This window comes from Anas acuta, chromosome 2 (assembly GCF_963932015.1).
Source record: "Anas acuta chromosome 2, bAnaAcu1.1, whole genome shotgun sequence".
Lineage (NCBI taxonomy): Eukaryota > Metazoa > Chordata > Aves > Anseriformes > Anatidae > Anas > Anas acuta.
The window spans coordinates 60,667,006-60,682,851 of NC_088980.1; the positions used below are offsets into that span (position 1 = coordinate 60,667,006).

General features: G+C 40.8%; 1 protein-coding gene across 4 annotated transcripts in view; it reads left to right on the top strand.

The window, feature by feature from the left end:
• The window catches only part of ITGA9 (integrin subunit alpha 9), a 223,383-nt gene that overhangs the window by 19,774 nt on the left and 187,763 nt on the right, over positions 1–15,846 (top strand). For all 4 annotated transcript variants that reach the window (XM_068675025.1, XM_068675026.1, XM_068675027.1 and 1 more), the window contains exons 5-9: positions 3,246–3,313; positions 6,384–6,513; positions 8,163–8,248; positions 10,850–10,918; positions 14,133–14,270. In XM_068675025.1, the coding sequence (XP_068531126.1) occupies positions 3,246–3,313; positions 6,384–6,513; positions 8,163–8,248; positions 10,850–10,918; positions 14,133–14,270 (491 nt within the window). The remainder of the gene's footprint in view (positions 1–3,245; positions 3,314–6,383; positions 6,514–8,162; positions 8,249–10,849; positions 10,919–14,132; positions 14,271–15,846) is intronic.

The window sequence follows — 15,846 nt, forward strand, 5'->3', positions numbered from 1 at the left end:
TGGGCAGGACTGCCTGTGTTGGCATCCTGCCAAAACATGCTGCTGCTTTCTTCTCTGTTTCAGTGGAGTTTTAAATGCTCAGGTAGCCTTAATACCTGTGGTGTTTGTGCCTCTGTGCTTCAGATTCTCTTTGCAGAATGTCATTAAAGCTGTTTTCTCTCTCAAGGGTGGTAGGAAAATAGACGAATCTGTACGTGTGATCTGCTTGGGTCGCATAGTGATAGGATAGATGGATACCTGTAGGGTGGAAGGATGGTCACTGCTTTGCATTTTTGCTGTATATCATGCCACACTACTGTAATGAATCCATTTATACCCCTGTAAGCTCTTTTTTTTTTTTTTTTTTTCTGAGAAGTATTATCAGGTATTTATTCAAGCCAAATATTTTCATGTTGTGTCTTCGTTTCACAGAGACAATGGTTATATCCAAGCTCAGAATTTATTTGAAATGCTGTAATTCCAACTGACCACTGTTACAACCACAGTGTAACTAGTTATTTAAGTGAAGTCTAGGGCTATTAGTTTGATCAGATAGTACTGGCAACATAAGTGACTTAAAAACACTGAACACCACAGAAAGCCATGAATGATGTCTGTTAAGTATGAGCTTCAGTGGACATACCAATTGAGTTTATTGTACAACCATTTAAACCACCAAATCTCTCCTATTCTTTATGCATTGCAGCCAGTCATTCATCTCATTGAAAGAAAACCCTTTTTTTCATTGCCTGACAATGAAAACAATGATGCGTTTTTCTGTTCCTTTTCTAATATATATATTGCTGATGAAAATCAGCTGTGTTGTGTCCTGTGATGTAGGGGCTTTTGTTTTCAAGTTATTCCTGGATCTGAATTTGACCTCTTTTTTAAAAAAAAGTAGGCAAAATTATACTATAATAAAATAATGCTTTGAATTTGATAAACTTTTTGACATGATTGGAGAAATAATTTAATTTTTGTACAAGCATTTCTTTATCAAGAATTTGTACAGGCATTTCTTTATCAGAAGAAAATCCTTTTTATCCCAAGAAATGAAGTTATATTGCTTGTTGTTGGAACACAACTGCATGAAGCCCTGGACTCATCCACCAGCCTTGAATGGCTGCTTTGTTGCATGGCTGAAGCTGTTACTCTTTCTTCTGTCATCCTCACATGGTTTTACATTCCCTTGGTTTCTATTTGCAGCTACATTCAAGGGGTGGCTTGTGTCAGCTGGGATACTCACATCAACAAGTGTTTGTGGAGGGAGCCTTCCATTGCCTTGAGCAACATGGGGTGATGATTTGGAGAATCAGGACTCTCATACACCAAAACTTCAGTTTCCGGGGCATTCGGTTGTCTTTTGAGACTTTCATTTATGCTGCAGAGGGTGAGATGTAAGGCGCAAGTGGGTACCCTGGGTGCTGTGTAAACAAAGCTTGGGAAAATAGTTAAGGCAGGATTGTTTGTGGGAAAAAGTGTTGTAAAACCTATTTATAGAAGGATAGAAGGAGAAATTTTAAAAACCACAAGTAAGAAGTACATTTTATTTGCCATTCAACCTGTGCTGAAGGATTCCAGGTGATTGATTATTTCATTATTTTTCTGACCTGAATCTTTCACTACATTAGTTAAATGTCCTATGGCAATTTTCCCCTTTTATTTTAAAGCAAATTGAACTGTGTGGATTTTTTTTTTTTTGAAGGAGACACTTAAAGAAACTGTGAGCCAAGCCTAATACCCTTTTTTGTAGGGAAATATACAATTTTAAATCCATCAAATAGTCAGCGAGGCCCAGCTGCAGCAGCTGGTTGTGGCCTTGCACTCTGGGGCTGGAAGGCCTCTTGCCAACCCATGTAAGGGGATGCTCGCTGTGGGGTGATTTTGGATTACCAGAACCTGGGAGATACCACAGGCTGAGTGTGGAATTGGGAAGAGGCAGGATCTGTTTATGCCTTGGTACATTGGGTGTAAGAAAAAAATTGTGGTTGGAGGTGAAAGCGCCTCAGTTGGGCAAATGTGGAATTTGTGGCAGTACATCCCATGCAAGGCTGGAAATGCAACCACTGGAAAAGTAGGGCCCTTTGGGACACACACGGCATTATTTCTCAGGAAATGCCAGAGGGAGAAACCTCATCTCCTCAGCTTGCTGAATAAAAAGTGCTCATGTCTACAAACAAGGATTTTTTTCCAAGCGAGGAGAGCCTGACTCAGTGAGCCACTATCTGTGAAAACCTAGAGATTCAGAGCCCTGGTGCTGCCTGTAAACAGCCAAGAGAAGGCCTGGTGAATACTGGTTTCACTGCTCTGTGGGTGTGCTGCTGCACATTCCCACTGGGAAGCCGGGTGTGTAGGGGCACGGCTGCTGCTGCTAATTCCTTTTGGTCTTCACTATGATAAAATTAAGTTTGTGAGGAGTTTCTTTTGGTTCCAAAGAGGCCACCGATTACATTACTTTTTCTTTTTTTAATCATTTAGCAATGAGTTAATGATGCTTGCTTCAAAGAAGAGAAAAGAACAACAACAAAAAAAGTTACTGAGCTATTTGGAGACTGTTTTTGGAGCCTGAATTAATCTTTCTCCTGGACTTTTTTTTTATCCTTTGGAATCCTACTGTAACACAGGAAGTGGCAATGTGCAGAAGCTGTGTAGTCATTATTCACTCATTATTATGGTAAATATTTGACAGTAATGGTCAGGAAAAAAGCTTCTAAGTGGAAAGTGATTTCTCCCCACACCATCCCTTGAATTTACTGTTTGTTTTTTTTTGTTGTTGTTGTTTGTTTGTTTTTATAAGGAAAGTGGGTTTTTGTTTGTTTTTTGTTTTTTTTTCCCCTTCCGTTTTCTACTGAAGGCTAAAGTAAAAATTCCTCAGGTTTGACAGGGAAAAAAATTGCTTCATAAAACACAGACGAAAGCTCCTTTGCTGGGGACTGGGAGCTCTGTGATCTGGGAGCTGTGAGCATGTGGCTGAGAGCAGTGGAGCTGAGCATCCTCCAGATGAGATGAGCAGACAGTTGATTAAAAGTGGTGCCCTCTTCTTCCTCCACACCTCTTTCCTAGGGATGGTGTCCCAAAGCATCCCTCCACCAGAAATGCTTTCAGGGTCCCCCATCCTACCCTGGCAGCCTCCAGGCTGTGTGTAGGGGGATGCAGACCTCTTGGGTGTGAAATGCCCACTGCATGGTGATGGTAGGGGTGGTATACTTGTTGCCAGCACAAGCCAGAAGTGACTGTGGTTTGTTTTCTTCCCTTCTCCCACCCAGAGTACAAGAAGAAGTACGGGGAGGAGCACGGTTCATGCCAGGCGGGGATCGCGGGCTTCTTCACCGAGGTGAGCAGAGGTGGTGTGGTGGGGATGGGGTTTGTAAGCAGAGATATCTCTGTGTCTAATGCTATTTTTTTTCTTTCTGCAGTGATCTAAACCATTTTTCCCTGAATGAGTTTGTTTAATTATGTGTATGTGAATATATAAATACATAAATTTGCACAAACACACACACACATATATATACACATATATTCAGAATAAGATAAGAAACACATTTTTTTTCAGTTCCGTTTCAGTTCTTCATTTCGAAAAGGTGGAAAAAAATAGCATAGAGAGCTGGTATGAATACTGGACCATATTCTTTGCTGTACAGCAGTTTATCAACCATGTTTTAGTTGAGGCAAAGATGACTTTGTTCCCTGATGTATCTACTGGATTTTTTTTAATGCTTCAAGATCTAAAAAACAAAGCCAAAAAAAGCCCCCCAAAACACACAACTAGTTCAGTGCAGTGTCAGGCTCCTTGCTGTCATGTCCAGTATATGCTTAGTCCTAAATACAGATGTGCTGGGCTGCAGACCTTGTTGTCCAGGCTGATACAAACACAGAAATGATGTCCCCTCTGCACTGTCAGGAGCTGATGTCCAAGTAAACAGGAATGGCAGTCAGGCACTGTTGCCACAGTGGCACTGCCCGATAACTTGATGCATCATTGGCAGCATCTGTTTCCTGGCTTCCCTGCTCTCTCCAGCCTGTATCTGTTCCCATGCTTTAAATCCTTCTTTGCTCACCTAATTCAAAAGATAGCTTTGAACTTCCATTGCTTCGGGCCCAGTGGCATCTCCAGCACTACCAGACTGAGCAGGAAACGCAGATAAATGGCTTTTTTGGGTCAAACAGGCAAGCCCCTACCATATTTTCAGTGCTGCTGATGGTCGTTGTTCCTGCTGGTAAACGATCCCTTGACCTCAGGGGCACGGCAGCTTCCAAGGAAAAAAGCCGTGGCTGAGCACATCCCATACTTTGTCTGTGTGTGCAGTCCTGTCCCTCTAGGTTTATTAGGAAATTTGCTTGTTTAAAGTCCCTGCTACTGCAGCCGCTCACCCCAAAGGGTCTGTAGTATGGGAGTGATTTCCCACAAGGACGGAGTCCACCCAAGGCTTGCGCTGAAAGGAGTGGTGAGGCAAAATAACTGTTTTCTGTCTTCTCTGTGGCTGGAGAACTTACCTAGGCTTAATGTTCTCCAGGCTTCACTAAATCCTCTGCTGGGGCTATTTAAACCCACATCTGCTGCTTTCCAAAAGCAAAGGTTTGCTGTGAGGATGCTGGAAGCTTTGGATCATGAACACATGCTGCATCTTCATCTCCTTTATTTTATTTTTTTCCCTAAATAAAATTATTTGGTTGTCAATAATGTCTTTATTTTTCGGAGTGAAGTTGTAATTCACTGAAACAAAAATAGTTGTGTCCTACCCCTATAAGCAACAGGTTTCCCTCTGACCAAAGCATGGTTAAAAAATGCCATGAGCAGTTTCAAATCAGTTCATGTCTTTACTGTGTCACATGCAGGTGTTTTGTGCTAATGCTTCATCCTAGAAAATGAAAAAAAGTGTGCCATTTTGCCAGCAGCAAATGAGCAGGTGATGTTCCATAAACAAAAGCAAATCTGAACAAGTTCTGCTTTAAATCATGACAAAAATAGCAAAGAAAATCCTGGAATTGGGTTCATGTGCATGTTTAGGTCTCCATGTGTGAAAAACAGCAAGAAGTTTTTCTCACCAGTTTGGAACTGGGAAAAGAAAAAGAAAGGGTTTCCTTCTTGTTTATTGTCCTCTTATGAATAACCAGCAAAACACAGACATTTTTACTTGTTACAGCCTGGCACTTGATAACATGAATTTACATTGTTTTCCAAGTGTTTGAAGAAAAGAAAACTTTTAAAAAACAAACAAACAAACAAAACAAAACAAAGACTATTAATGTTTTACATGGTCTCCTTCAATGGGAAAGAGCTCTGAGGGTTGAATGCAGTTGTAATATGAGAAGTACAGTTGAGGGTAGAACCAAACCTTCTAGAGAACCAGGGTATCTCCATGGTAGATATTTGGGAGCAGGTTTTGAGGTATACTCAGGACATAGAAAAAGTCACTTTAGAGAGGATGTTCAACTGGAAGCACTATTTTCGCCCAATTAATTTACTTTAGAGATGGCTGGTTCTTACAGTAGGCTGATAAAAACTCCTGCTTCCTCTTTCCCTGGTCCAGCACAGCCGAAGCATCAAGTGTTGCTCTGAATTTTTTCAGCAATGCTTGGAGTTCAGCCAGTAACTTCAGGATGTAGGATTCAACTTGAAACTCACTCTACTTTCCTCTCCTTACCTTTGCCACCATGGCTACCGTTTAAAATTTCTGCAATGTCATTGTTGCACCTCTTCCAGCCTTGCTTATGACTTTCTTGCATCCCCTACTCATGGGAATAATGGGAATTTTGTTGTACAGGTGTGCCAATGTACATTTGATTTTGATTTGAAAGCATTCTCCATGAGCATCTATATTTGGATGTTGGATCTGGGCGATCTCAGTTGACATGTTAAAAAAGCATCTTTTTTTTTTTTTGATTTCCAGTCTTTCAAAATCCTGAATTGCTCTGTGTGTCTGTGATTAAATATAGCCAGGTTTGCTCTGAAAGAGTGGAGCATTTTTGAAGACAGCAAAGCAAGATGTTCAGTTCTTTAAATGTGCACACTTGGCTTGCTGTCTTTGGGTCTTCTTGAGGCTAGCTGGGAAAGGCAGCAGGTAGAGAAGCATTTTTTGTGTGTTAGCAGGGAAAATTTTATGGCTAGTAAGGTTGAGGAGTGTCTTTTATTGAAGTTGCAGAACAGCTGAGCAAAAGCGGGCCATAGAAAGGGAGATCAAGAATTTCTAGGATATGTATAGTGACCTTTGTGCTTGGGAAGAAAGAGATTCTACATGAACACAGAATGGAGGTTCTTATAGATGGGCTTATAAATGGTGTTTTAAGTTAATATCCTGTCCTTTTCTCATTATTTCATAAGGAATGAATTGTTGTCCAGGTTTGATTATTACTTACTGTTTCCCCATCCTTTCCTCACCCTGCTGTTTTTCCTGTTGTAGGAGCTGGTCATCATGGGGGCACCAGGATCTTATTACTGGACAGGAACAGTCAAAGTGCTGAATCTCACTGACAACATGTATTACAAACTGAATGATGATGCTGTAATAGCCAGGCGTTACACCTACCTTGGTAAGTAGCTCTGTGGTGCTTTCTGTGAGAAAGGTTGAGTTGAACAACATGTTTCAGGGCTTTGATGCTGTAAAGTTGATGTTGATTTTTTGATGGTGTAGAGTATGTTTATGAAAAGTGTGAAGAGTACCTGAATTAACGGGTTACCTACTTGGAAACAAATGTAAGCAAGGAAACAGCCAGACTAGGCCCCTTTTTGAAAAACTAGCAAACAAACAACAGCAACAAAAAACAACCAGCCTTTTTTCTGAGTAATTTTTTGAGTAATATGGAAAGTGCATTTGGACTGAGAAGCAGGTTGGTAGTGGGCCTCCTACATTTGTCTTTTTACATTGTGATGGAAAAGCTATGCGTATCAGTTAGGCTGTGTTTCTACTGTAAAATGGATACAATACATAATTACAGAAGGTGTATTGCAGAGACTAATTTGTTTGAACAAAAATATTGCCACGTAAGTGACTCATTGGCAGCAGCAGAAGGCTATGAAATAATTGGCTTGAGAAGGATGGTTTGAGTAATCTTTAATGTTAACTCCATTGGTTTTACTTGCTCTAAAACTAGCTAATGTCCCAAGCATAATTAGTTTAAAGGCTTCCACCAAATCCCTAGTGCTCAAGACTTAGAAAGCATTTCAAACAATCAGTGGTTTGATATTGTTTGACTAAAGACTTGCACTGACCTGTCTTCTTCCTTTTAACCTTTAGTCTTTTAAAAAAATACCACTTGGGAGATGCTGCTTGGAGATAGCTAAATGAGGAGTGCTTTTAAGGACATATTATTAATATTTAAGGACATACATAGATTTTGCCACTGATAGACCTGAAATATAGTGATTACCATGTAGACAAGAGCCTCATAATTTACAACAGAAAAGCCAAGTCAAATGCAAGACAGCCTTAGAAGGAAAGTACTCTGCTCTATGTACTCTTCTCTAGTTATTATATATATATCATTTTAATATAACAAATAAGATCAAATCTTTGATCTCCTTCTGTCAAATACACTCTTTCTTTGATCTATCCTCCCCTCTTTATTCTTGTGTAAACAAAAATCTTTTTAAGCCATTAACTTTTCTGACCCTTTTGTCTACTCTCTTCCATTTCCCTCCACCTCCCCCCCCCCCCAAAAAAAAAAAAAGGCATGTAATTTCCCCAGTTTTCCTGGGCAGTGATTTCAGCCAAAGGAAGAGACTTGTGTCCAGCCGATGTGGGACTGTTGCTCTTTGATGTGATACTTCTCTGCAATGATGTGCTCTCCTTGTTCTGTTTGTCTCTGTTTATATGCTTCTGTTTTACCACCTCCCTTTAGGGACTCGGGGTTACCGAACTGTTCCCTGTAACTGTTTTATGTGCCCCCCTGCATGTTCCCTGCTGACACACACACCTTTTTTCTCTCCACTTTTGGAAGTGTACCAGAGGTTGTACTGCCATTTCCTGAAGCCTCGTGCTCTGGAACTGAGTGAATATTGGTGCATCCTGGACAAAATGGTTGCATAACACTAACAACGCGCAGTCTAAGAGGAGCCATGAAACTCGATGAGCATGCTCCAGATGGCTGACCTGTTTCTCAGGCTCTTTCCTTTTGTCCTTATTTATCTATTTATTTATTTTTCCTCTCTTCTCTCCCACCCCACCCCATCTCCTGCTCAGGATACGCGGTGACAGCAGGTCATTTCTCTCAGCCGACTTCCACGGACGTCGTGGGAGGAGCTCCCCAGGATGGAGGCATCGGAAAGGTGCGGCTTTTTGTCAAACAATAATGTGGTCGGATGCAACTGGGCAAGGAAAGTAGTATTGATGCAGTTCCCACATGTGTGACAAGCCAAGAGATTTTTGCCTACAGAGTAGTTTTGGAGCACTGTGCAGGGGAGAGGTGAGGTAGTTTGATGAAGTCATCAAATTTTCTCCACCTGTCTCTTCTGGTGCTTGACATCCCTCCTTCCTTTCTTTCCTCTCTCTCCCACCCAATCCTTTAAATGGTTATTTTAACAAGACAGTGGCAACATTTCTTTCACACCACTTCTGTTCAGGATTTCTAATGTACAGGCATGGCCTTGTGTAAAAACGTACAGACATACCTTGTGTAGAAATGAGAAAAATTGGAAAAGAGGATTAGTCCTCTACTTGTTTTCTTCAGACATTTGACAATGCTTTCCATGTAGACTGTATCCCTACTTGCTTCAGGGTAGCACTTCTAATAGCATGAAATTTAGTAGCCTTATTGATGTCTCTCTTAAAACATGTTACAATACATTAGCATTTAATAGGTTAACATCTGGATTTCTGACAGCTGTGCTCAGAAATCTTGGTGACAAGCTCTTCAGAAGGCATAAACCCAAAGGTTTTCCTGTAGGTATATGTATGTACAATCCCAAGGGTGTAAGCCTGTGAATGGCTGGATGGAGGTAGCTGATGCATTAGGTGTGCCTGTAGTTTCTCTGTAAGATATCCAGCTGCTGTTGGTAGCAGGGTGATGGTGTATGCACTGGGACCGCTCTATGCTTCTGAATCAAAAGTGGAGGAGCAGGACTAGGGAGAAGGAGGAAAGGGATGTGAAGGATTTGCTTTTACCACTCTTCCTTTCAAATCATTTTGGGGCCTACTGTCACCAGTTGCTCCAGCAGACACATCTGGTCCTTCCACCTTCTTCTCTCTACTGCTCAGTTGTAGCTGAGTCCTAACAATAAGGAGTGAAAGGTCTCCATTAGCAAGAACACTGTCCTTTGTTTTAGACAGATTGTGTCCTTGCAGTTGCTGGGGGCAGCAGAGTAAATGGGGATAATGGAATAAAAGTAGAGGATGAACTTGGTATGTACACCTGGTCTGGCATAACTAGGACATAAGGGATATAGCAGCAGCACAGTTGCTACTGAGAAGACGTGCACAAGATAGTTTCCTTATCCCAGGTGCTCTGTTATGGTTGCTCCAGTGCATTTTCCTTCCAACCCGTTTTCTCAGTGGAGCAGATTTAAATTCTCTACAAGGAAGGAGAAAAAAAAATGCAGCTGCTAATGTGAGATCCATGAGGAAGCAGCTGGCTCTGTAGGTTAAAGACTGTTGCTCTAGTTGCAAAAGCTCCTGTTATTCTCACTTGGCATGGAATGTGGGTAGCAGGAGTGCATGGCAATGGGGGCGGAAAGAGGTGTTGAACGCTGGACATAATGCTGAGCAGTCCTGTTGTGCTTTCCACACTCTCTAATAAGTTAATCCTTACCACTTCCCCAAGAGAAAGTGATTACTGTTCTCACACCCTTTCCATTGAGGAGAAAGCCAAGAAACTTAACAAGACCGAGTCATTTCCCAAATGGCACCAGGAGTGTCCTTAGTAAAGCTGGGTTTGGAGTCATGACACCTGGCAACATGCACTCGCTGCTAAACAGGCTGCTGCAAAAACTGGGGAGTCCTTTATATCTACAGCAACAATCCACGGTGAATACATGCTGTGTTCTCGGCTGATAATGGCTTTGAAGTCTGTCTCACCACCTGTGAATAACTCTCCACATATTCAGCTATGTCAAGTGCTTGGCTCAGCCACATGGCCTTGGAAAATTAGGATCCTTCGTCCCACAAACAGCATGAAGACCTGCTGGGAAGAAGCCTGTCAAATGCTGGAAGAGTCTCAAAAAACGCTGACTGAGCCAGCCCTTCTGCCAAAGGGAGTCCCTTCCTACAAGCAACGTGCTTTAGGTCTTAAATTTTGGTACAAGATCTGTTACTGGACTTCTATCAATGTTTTTATCCCCAGGAGTTCCTGGTTAAGCAGTTTCTCCTATGGAAATGAGCAACAAGTGGACCGAGTTTGAATGGCTATGTATTTACAGATCATTTCAGAAGAAACAGTGCAAATGCCTTGAGTGATCTGATCGGGACTTCTACTCTAAACGCTAAACCATTATGAAGTTTGCAGTGCTGTACATGCAGGCATGCGTCCCTGAGAAGGGAAGGCTGGGTAGGGGAAGGGAAGCAGCGTTGTGCCTTCTCAGCCCTTTGCCCTGCTCATTTCCTGGCATTCTCCAAATGCCTGTTGTTTGAGAGCTGGAGAGTTCCTTTATGGGTTGCTTGTAAGTACTCAGCACATGCTCACATACAAAAAAGTAGGTGACAAAATACTGTTCAAGCATCTCTTGTGACAGGAGGTCTGCGATTCATCAGGAAAGTGGGGAAGTACATGCTTTGTCTTTTAAAAGAAGACTGAGCAATAAACTGTCTTGAAGTTGTATCTTGGCAATAGCCATGGCCACGATCATGATGCAGATACATGGAGAAAGCACCAATGCTGTGCCTTTATGTGCTTCGTAGTTACTATTGGTTAACCTTTTTCTTTTTTCACTTTTCAGGTTTATATTTTCAGAACAGATAGGCGATCAGGGTCTTTGGTGAAGATTTTTCAGGCATCAGGAAAAAAGGTGAGATTTTATGTTTATATGTTTTCATCTGAGGGTGGAGGGAGGGGAAATAAAGGTAGGTTTGTCTCAGAACATCACTTTCGATTTACTGCTTTGTGAATTTTTGATCAAAGGCTGTTTTTCCTCATCTTTCCTGAAGATGTAAACCAACCTATTGTACAGACCACCTGTATTCCCTTTGTCTTGCAATGGTGGCGACTTCAATCTCTGCTCAATGCCCCAATGAAATTAAGGGTTTTGCTGAAAATTGTACTGCTGGTTCTGACTAGCCTTACACAAATGTAGCAGCAGCTTCTGCTGTTGCCTTCTGAGATGTGGCAGAGCCCAGACAGAGACATTTCCTCTGAGTAGATGTTACTAGTGGCTCTGGGTAGCCTGGAGCTTGGTTTATTACACAAAGCCCCTCTCTGTTTTTTTCTACCCTGCTGTGATAAGGCAGGGACATGAGAGTTATGCTGTTTTGTGGAGGAGCAGCTTTTGTGCCTCAGGAGAGGATGATTTTCCTCTTCCTGTCATGAATCAGTCCTGAGTATTTCTGTTATGATTGCTGCCTTAGAACTGAACCCTGCCTCCTGCCCAAAAATGTAGTGAATGCTGGTGAGATACAACTCCCCCATGCAATGTTGTGTTTGAGTGGGGAACGGCTTACATTCTTCACTGGGGGCTTGCTGGTGATGTGTCACATGAAGAATGAAGTGGACAGTATGTCTAGGTGTAGATAAAAACAAACAAACAAAGGTTTATTTGGGAATAACACCCTGAGGACACAACACTGTTTACCTGGGGTTGCCTGTTTTCTCCTGGGATGAGAGGAAATGCAGAAGAAAAAGGTCACTGGCTCTCAAAAGCATCTGGCTCTAGAGAGATCTGCCATCCTCAGAAGGATCTGAGCATTTGATTGTATTATTAAGTGGGTAGTATATTAGCATGTTCCCCCCCAAAAAAACAATACCACTGTTGTCATCTTTAAAAACATGCCTGGAATACGTAAAAACTGCAAGGATGTGTGGGTAGATGCTGTGACTTGTGTTCAGGAGTCTCTGCAAAATGTCTTTCTCTGCGCTGTAGCAGAGTTGCCAACATCTTGAAAGGAAAAGCCCTCCCAGTTCATCTGGGGCACCTCCTGTGTTTGATTGTTTCCTGTTCATTTTTTTCCCTGTTGACTTTTAATTGCCCCTAAGGATGTGCTCCTGGAGAAGTATTCCTCAACCTAATAAATAGAGCTATCAGGAAGTTTCCAGGTCCTAGCCAAAAACTTTCATTTTTCAATGTAATCACATTATTCTTATATGAAACTTAACTAATCAAGTATTTACATCCTTCAAGTACTTCTAGGCTGTCATCACCTTCTTTCCCAGTAGTATGCTTTATACAAATTCTGTAAAATCTGAATGAGGATTGTATTTTAAAAGAAACCTATCCTAAATCACAGCTTTTCTGTTTTGTGACTGAAATATAACCAGACATGCTCAGCAATGAGCAATGCTTGGAAATGAGCTCTCAGCAAATGCTGTGTCGTTCCCAGTGGTGTGAAAGGTTCATTGCTCAAACATTCCTGTTAGACAGACATTAGTGGGCAGTTTCTTCCTTCCTTCCCTTTTTTTTTTTTTTTTTATTCTGTGGAGGCTGAACAGGGAAATCAGATGCAGAGATGAAAAAAGAAAACGTGGTGGCTCATTACAAATGTTAAGTGCCCAACTGTCAGGTTCTCACAGCACCATGAACTCACCCACACTGCAGACATACCACATTGCAGTTAAGTAAATAATAGCCTTCCCCTGAAAACTGCCTGAATACACAGTGAAATGCTTTTCATAACTTTCACTCCTTACCCATGAGAAATTTGTTTTAAAACCTTAGCGGATTAAAAAAATAAACAAATAAAAAATCCACAAGGGAACCTAAACTACAAACTAACTGGAATCAAATGATACTCGAGGTCTGACCTTAAACCCACACAAGCACAAAAATCTGAGTTACAAACTGAAACTCTATCCTTAACTCACCCCACTGTATAGATTTAGCAGCTTTTAAATCTTTTAAGACTCTAAAGAGTGAAGCTGCTGCTGCCCATCTCCTGTTGTGCCTGGTAGTTCTGGCTCACATGTTTGGAGCTATTGGACATGGAAGGCTGTGGTGCAGGGATCCACAAACAGGAATGTGAAAACATGCAAGAAGTGTGATTCATTCTTTTTAACCTAAATAATTACTTGTGTAACCTCAATTTTTCCTGTTATGTAAACAGCTCTCAAGTTCAAATATGAAGAGCTGTCTTTTAATTTTTCTTTTAGAAGTTACTTTTAGTTTTGAGACTATGGTTTTTAACTGGTCTCAAAGAGTATGCCTTGTGGTACCTTAGCAGAAGTGGATGAAATAAGAGCAGAATATCATTCTTGCTTTTGGCTTCTTTTTTGTGTTTAAATGTGTTTTTAAATTCATAATATGGATGCTGGTTGGGAGATTGTTAGTATTTCATATTCACCTGTATAAAAATGATGTAATGAATTTCTTAAATTTAAGCAATTTAGTTTTGTCAAGCAATAATAATCGGAGATGGAAGTGGCTTAGTTTTTTTCTGTGTCAACTGAAAAGTTTTTTTTGTATGTGAGAGGAAAGGTTACTAACAAAACTCACAACCAGTGCTGTTAATTAAAGGTGACTGATACAAATAGAACATGTGAAAATATTCCACAAATGAGGGGTAATTTCAAATGCCTCTTTTAATGGATGCTCCTTTCTCTCTCCCCCCCCCCCCCCCCCCCCCCCCCCTTTTTTTTTGTTTGTTTCTTTTAGGCATTGTCAGAAGATCTCTGGTATATAAGTTCAGGTCTCTTTAGGAATGAATATGGGCATGAATAATCACCAGCAAGGTCTCGGTTTGGGAAACTTATTTCACCCCCTTCCTGGTGTTAAGCATTTGACAACTGAAAGTTAGTCTAGGAAAGCCTAGGTGTCTCACTTAAGCATGTGCCAGGGTATAGATTTTATTCTTCTGATAAGGCATCCAAGCTCATGCACTGTTAGAGTAAAATGTTTAATTCTTGCCTGAATTATCCCCTAAACTTTTTCTGTAGGAGAACTTGTGAGTGATAAAGCAGCAAGTCATCATTTTAAATTAAAAAAAAAAAAAAAAAAAAAAAAAGCACGCCTAAATGATTTCCTCCTGTGTGTGGGCAGATACTGAATGCTTTGTTGTGACTCGGCTTGGTTACAGATGGGCTCTTACTTTGGCTCCTCCTTATGTGCAGTTGATCTGAACTCTGACGGGCTGTCAGACCTGCTGGTCGGAGCACCTATGTTTTCTGAGATCAGAGATGAGGGTCAAGTCACAGTCTATATCAACAGAGGAAATGTGAGTATATCCAGGAGATGACTTGGTAAGGGATGAGGGTGTGGGTCTGGGCAGGTTAACGCCGATGTCCCCTCCAGCGTTGCATGGTGAAACTTAATGTCTCAAACAGTGGGGCCCTGGATGTCTCCGACAGAGCATGCAGTCACGAAAAGCTCATCTGGTATCATGGTTTCCCAGACACCAACCCACATTCATCACAGAGCTGTGAATCTTTCAAGGAGGTCTGGGAAAGTTTCTGGTTTCATATTGAAACTTCGTGGTATTTGTGGCTTTACATGCCAAAACCAAGTAAAAGTCAGCAGCTTTGACTGAGTTTTCCTTTTGTGTTTTGGGTGGTCATTGGGACCTACAAATCAGAACAAAAATGTGTAGGGATTTAGGAGTCTTTTTGCAGGGAAAGCAGAGACTACATTCATGTTACCTTTACGTTATGGCTCATATATATTCACTGGTGGGAAATTCTTATCAGCTGATACTGTTGGATTTCTCACGATCCAACAGTCTTGGAAAAGTCTGACCTTTCTTCCATTACCAAAGCAAGATCATTATTATATCCTATTTATAGGAAAAAAATAATTGTTTACTAATTATTGCACATTTAATATTCAGATCCAAACCCTGCTGTCTCAAAGGGGGAGTTGTTACTGACTAAATTGATTTAATTAATCAGAACTTTGAGAACTTTAATACATGGAGTTTGTTTATGTTAGATATAACACCCATTGTGAGTCCTATAGGCAGCATTTGAGAGACTTCAGAATTAGTTTTGTTGTATTTTTATCTTCAGTTATTGCTCCTCCTTTAAATGGGCTTTACTTTTTCAGCTTGATCACAGGTTGCCCAACTTCTTATACTGCAGTGTGGCTGCAGAGTCATCAGAATACATCCAGAATTCTAAGCAGACAATACCTAATATTTCATGCTTACAGTGAGAGTATATATGATTTCATATATACCATCATGTATATGATTATATATGATGGTATATATGAAATCATATGTGATCATATATGATTATATATGAATCATATATATCATATACATGATCGTATATATGAAATCATATATATGATTTTTATCTTCTATAAAATGATGAAGTTAAATAATTAAACTCCTGCAGCAAGGATTACTTGAAGCAGCAGTGGCTTGCAGGATTGGTGGCTTTCTCTTTGGGGTATGGTCATTTAAAGCTTGCAGTTTCATTCTACAAGCACCAGTGCTCAAGAGGTTATTGCAGTGGATCAGAAAAAAATACATTATAGTGATGCTAGGTATGATACACTTATATTTTTCTCTTTCTTAAGAGGAATGCAGGGAAATGAGTTGCACATACAGGCCTGCCTGTCTCCTCTCTGTTGTGTTTCAATTTCATTATGTGGGATTTTCTTAAAGTCAGCAACTCCCTGCAGCCAAGAAAAAGATTTTATTACATGTTCCAGAGGGCAGTTTACCCTCATTCACAAAGGATGCAAAACAAAGAAAAACAACCCTTGAGGTGGGTACAAAGTTGGATTGCATAACAATATTTTGTTTTCTTGTGGAAATGTTCCTTTCCCCTCGAGGGAAGACTGCAAGA